Genomic DNA, 5,781 nt, shown 5'->3' on the forward strand with positions numbered 1-5,781 from the left:
CGAGAAGGAGCGTGTACAACCGTCGGAGGAAGGTCATTTCACGCAGCTACTACCCGAAATGAAAAAAAGTTTTGTCTAATGGATGTGTGTGCCCTGAGCTTGAAGATTTTCTTACTATGTCCCCGCCGGGTGTTTGCTGGGTCAACGGTAAAAAACCTGTTTGGCAAGCTTTGTTCAAACAGGGCGTAGGTAAGAATTAGGTCCCCTCGGAGGCGGCGGTACTCCAGGGGAAAGAGATCAAGCGTCGCGAGACGCGTTTCGTAGTCCACGGACTTGAGGCCGGCAACCATTCTCGTGGCGGCCCGCTGGACACGCTCAATGAGGGTAACGTCTTTCGTACGTCCTGAGTAGACAACTTGGTTGGCGTACTCCAGGAGCGGTCTGACGTAGGCCCCATAGAGTATTTGGAAGTCCATGCGAGTAATACGGGAGAAGGTGCGTCGGATCATCCGTAAAATGGCGAATGCCTTTTGGGCCGATTTCTCATGGTGTAGTAAGAAGTACAAGTTTGAGGAGACCCAGATTCCCAAATCTTTTTTGGTTGTTGGTCACATTCCCTAAATGTACCAACACACGTTGTGCATGAATGGCCCACTTTCGAGTGATGTGGAGCCAGGGGGCAGTCAAACGAGAGACAAAACTGGGAACTGTTCTCCTCAGGATTTGTAAATAGTGCAAAAATCTACAGTTATCTATTCCGCTGCATTATCAAAGCGAGCCATGCGGTGGAATATGTGCCGACTGCGGTTGAAAATTGTCTGCAAAAGTTACACCAAAACAACAAAACGTACGTGCTTCCGGATGGCTTGCCTTGCGTGAAAATTGCGCAGCATTATCTCGCAGCCGAATACAGCTTTGGCAGCCCGCATCTGCGAAGTCATCTTGTCCATGACGAAAGTTTTGACTTCATAGTTTCCACTCATCATATCCTTGAATAAGCTGACAGCTTGCGCAATGGCGCAAAATGCTCGCTTTCGACAAAGGCATACATTACGGGTCGACCGACGCCCATGCCATCCGTCACGAGGAATGTATGAGGCCTGTAACTTAACAGCGAAAGTCAGGGGCTCGAAATTTATTTACCCAAGGCGGTTAGTGCCGTGTGTTGCATCAACGTTTACAACATCCGGGAAACGTCTAAAGTGTGCTGTCTGCTGCGTTCAAGAAAAGCTCAGGTGACTATATCTGCCACCCTCCGATTTCACCAAAATTAAATGAGAAAAAACTTTGACGATCTAAATTCTCTACGAAATCATCCTGCGCATTTACGTGCTCAGCCATAGCAGCCATTGTAGCGTGGGACATCAAAGTGTCAGCCGTATTGGACGTTCGAGAGGATGTAGCGACGGCACACGTCAGCTCTGAAATGTGCAGATATACGGACTGGTATAAATGAATCCACACAGTATACACAGCACACATGCGCACAGGTCGGGTGGTACAGGGAAGAATACCGGAGCGTAGCAACAATGCACATGTATTAACCCGAACCGAAACCGGAAGACCGGGGTGTACAAAAAGGTGGTCGGTCAAGGTCAGTCAGGGTGGGGTTGTACAAGCGGCTATTCTTTTTTGTCCGGGGTTCGCGGTGGCTGGACCATGGAAAATGTAATGGGGAAAGAGAGAAAGAGGCACGTATAAAGTCCTGTGAGGGGCGTGCGAGCCGATACATTCGAGTTTCAAATTCGTTTTCGAGTTTCAAATGCGTTACACAATTAAAATATGAATATCGTGGGCCTTGAATATCGTGGAGATTGAGTAGGTTCAAACAACTTTTAAAAAAACGGCGGCCGTTTGGGAAGATCTCATACGCCCGAAAAATTACCATCAAATGTTATAACTTTATGTTAAAGTTTTCCTCCTTTGAACCACGGTTCCAGAGAAATTTTGGGTGTGCGTCTAGCCGTCGGCACATATATATTGGGGACTCAAAATAGGGAAAAGTGTCCAAGCGGCTTTCCAGAACGCACTTTGATGTGAGTTAGAATATCGCCGAAAATAGCTGCCGGTCAATCGTTGCTACACTTCCTGACTCCTTCAATGATACGACACTGCCCGGTTTAAAAAACGCCCTTTAGGTGCATACAATAGGTATGCGGTCGATGAGAACTTGTGCGGATATATGTGAGCATAAATGACGTTTATTGGCTAGGTTGTGTGCAACTAAGGTAGCTTGAAGCTTGCAGAGATATCTGCCGGTGTTGCTTGCTTGTACGATGATTCGACCTCAGAATGGAGCTGTTACAGCCTAAAGAAAAGCGTGGGGCTTTGCAAAACCAGTTGCCTCTGAGGCGTCACATCACGTGTATTTTATGAGACTTTTAGCATTTTTCCCCTTCTACCAATGGATGGTCCGGTTCATAGGGTGATTGCTCGGGATATATGCCACAACCAGGGAAAGCTCACACCGGAATTAGCTTCCCCTTCCTTTGTTACAGAAGGCGGATCATGAGGTTGGTCATGCAGAATTAGTATGTTTTGGGGAGATGGCATGCACTTGAAGTGAGTGCTCTCAAAATGCAGAAAAGACTGGCATGTTACGGGACTACATGTGGAGCTCCGAAAGCTTCCATATACAAAGCATTGTCCATCGAGAGCACACTTTCTCCATCCCCGCTTAATTTCGTGATCGACGGGATAATGAGATAAACGCTGAAATGGCTTCTGAACCCAGTTTTAAAGTATCTTCTGGCAAAATCTGGTTGATCTGAAGTATGCAGACGTCGTTCTCATCCTCGAATGAACTGATCGAAGTCATTCTGTCCATTGATGTGCTCTTTGAGCCCACAGAGTGTCTCGCTATCATAACGATGTTCATTCCCAACAGGTGGGTGGTGTACCGCCAGGCATGATCGTAAGGTTAGTCGAGATAAAGCGTGGGTTTTTGTGGCTGAAGGTAATGGAACAGGTCGACGATAAGGTAATAGAAGGGTTAGGAGAAGGAAGGGTGTAGTTGCGGGTGTGCTATCAAACCGGATATAGCGGTGCCATGCCATCATTGCGTAAAAATAGTTCGGTTTCTGGACAGCATCGTAACGGGTATCATTTTTGAGATGGTTTGTCTTGAATGTGTAGTTCTGTGAGGAGATGGATATTTTTGGTTGACCGAGGAAATTCTCAGAGGTACAACGAAGCTTATATATATAAGACCTTAGGCATAGTTCTGATCAGGTTAGAGAGGTAGTGTGGTAGAGCGTTTTATATACATTCAAAAATGTATTAGTTTTTGTTGCATTGTGACAGATGAGGTCAATGCACGAACCCGCAATTTTCGGATCGCGCTTGTTAAGTTCAACCACCTATGGCGTCAAGGTGGTGTATCGGTGAATATCAAGTAACTTGTGTATCAGTCTCTAGCACGGGCTGTTCTGTTGTGTGGCAGTGAGACCTAGCCTGTTTGAGAGGCGGAAACAGGGCGTTTTTAGGTATTCGACAATGGCTGTCTTAAAACCATAGCTCGTGTGAGTCGGTGTCCTCAAGTCCGTAAGGCGACAGCTATGTAGCGATATTTCGGTTGTGCACCGAGGATTTCCATTGAAGAATGCAGCCCTGCAGTCTCCAGCTAGATCGTCATCAGTATCTGAGACAGTTGGGGCCCACCAGGTCTGGCTATCTTACTAGCTCATTTATTCATATGTAGGCGACATGATTTCGTAAGTAAGGATGCGTTGCAATACTTCGACATAAACGATGGGTTGGATGAAGCCCGTAAGGGTGCTTCTCGTTGGTCAGATTGCTACTGTGGTTGAGTAGGTGATGGTTACGGGTTCCGATGAGGAAGGCCGAGCTGTCGATTTTATTAAGCTACATTTTATCGGCATCTGAGAGCAGATATCGAGTTAGGTTGGGGCTTAGTCGTGATTAATTATGTATGTTGCCCTGTCAAGTGAAAAACAGAACTTGATTGATCACACGTTATGTTTGTACCGATGCAACGAATAAATAGAAACATGATTTGTTAAAGGTGGTTGTGTATTTTTGCAGGCATGGGGTGTTGGCAAGTATATGACGTATGGCCATGAAGGACCGCCGTTGGTGGTTGAATTAAGCTATTATGTATAGTTGGGACATTATAGTCAGCTACGAGCATGTGCACTGGCCCGGCAGTTAGTATTAGTAGCCCCAGCAGGTGAGATAGAGTATATTTATGAGTATGACGGGCCCTCGTTGACCATTGGACTTGGCTACTGGGCATAGTTTAAGCCTCATAATCAGCGTTGCACATAGACACAGGTCCTGCCATTAAGATACGTAGCCAAGGAAGGGGATGTTGACTACAGTTACGAGTACGACGGGCCGTCGTCGGCCGTTAGATTAAGATATCATACATAGCTGGAGCCTCGTTCTTATCGGCCCGCATACTGCCTGGTGTTTACTATAGATAGCAAACATAGGCGAGAGCGCGCACAGTCACGGGTATGACGAGCTATCATTGGCAGTTAAATTAGGACACTGCGCATAGTTGAGACCTAATAATCATCGTCGCATAAAAGCACTGAACTGGCAATTTCAAAAAGTAGTCAAGGTAGGCGATACCGGACTGTGTATTATCAGTATTTACCTTGATATTTGCAAGACATTCGACCAAATTCTCCACAGTGCACTCCTTAACAAATTATGAGCTACAGGGATTGGTGGCCCACTACTGCGATGGTTCGCTTCTCACCTCACTGGGAAAACCAGGCCACCAAAATCGGGGATCTCTCCTCCTCAACCCTCCTCATTACCAGTGGGGTTATTCAGGCTAGTGTGCTTGGCCCTCACTGTTCTTACTATACGTTAATAACCTCACTGACTCGATCACCCACGAATCCCGTTTTCTGTTTGCTGATGAAATCAATAAAGCTTACACGTTTAAGACCAGTGATTCTGTTCCATCCCTTGCCAACATTCAATCTGACCTGAATTCTTCATCACTCTGGTCTTCCAACTCCTGTCTTTCTTTCGCTGTTCCAAAATTCCAAGCCCTGTCACATCGATTTCAAATTCCTCCTGGGACGCTTACTCTCTAGTCCTACTCCACCCAAAGTGAGAGACCTGGGCCTTAGGTATTTGCAGTGGCTGCTTCGGTGTGTCCGAGTCAGTGCGTGTGCGTGCCCGTTCGTCGTCCCGCCATCGATCTGACTGTGACTTGAGTGGCTGATTGGATGCATGTCCGGTTGGTTGGCTCGCGTGAGCGCTGTGGGTTGACTGGATATGTGACTACGTTGTTGTGCTTACCTGTCACGAAAGCGGACCAGTTCGGCCACGTGCACTCAATACACCGGTGTCCATACTTACGTGTTCTTCTGACTTACTGTGAACTACAATAGTATCCCTGTACATTTAGCTTCAACGAACATGCAAGCTACAGAGTGGCTAAAGCTCGCAAGGTCTGCGCTTACATTCGCTGTTCCTTCCATAATAAATCCTGTTTAACTGCAATTTTTAAACAATTTGTAAGACCCATTCTTGAATCCAGCCCTGAATTCGCCTCACAATATTCACAGACATGCCGGACTTGTGTGGAAAGTGTGCAGCGCTCGTTCACTGAGTCCCTGTTTCCGGTGTCATCCACACTACTGTATCGTCCTCGCTGCTTGGGCTGGATCCATTATGGCTAAGGCGCATCAGCTTAAATCTAGGCCTTCTGCATCGCCTACTCTACCGGCGGGTTTACACGGATGGCTGCCGCTCTGAATTTTCCTCCTGTACTCCCTATAATATCCGTGACGCTGGATGTTTACTCTCACTGTCGACATGTCGAACTGTCTTTAGACAAAACGTTTTTCTTTGCCTTTA

The 5,781-nt window shown here is 46.7% G+C and overlaps 1 protein-coding gene across 1 annotated transcript in view; it reads right to left on the reverse strand.

The window, feature by feature from the left end:
- Positions 1-449, reverse strand: part of T265_00813 (hypothetical protein) — a gene marked incomplete at both ends in the record, with an annotated part of 6,281 nt that extends 5,832 nt beyond the window's left edge. The window contains one exon of the mRNA XM_009164685.1: positions 116-449. Coding sequence (XP_009162949.1) covers positions 116-449 — 334 coding nt within the window. The remainder of the gene's footprint in view (positions 1-115) is intronic.
- Between the last annotated feature and the right edge of the window lie 5,332 nt (positions 450-5,781).

Source organism: Opisthorchis viverrini, assembly GCF_000715545.1.
Source record: "Opisthorchis viverrini unplaced genomic scaffold opera_v5_8, whole genome shotgun sequence".
In the NCBI taxonomy this organism is placed as follows: Eukaryota; Metazoa; Platyhelminthes; class Trematoda; order Opisthorchiida; family Opisthorchiidae; genus Opisthorchis; species Opisthorchis viverrini.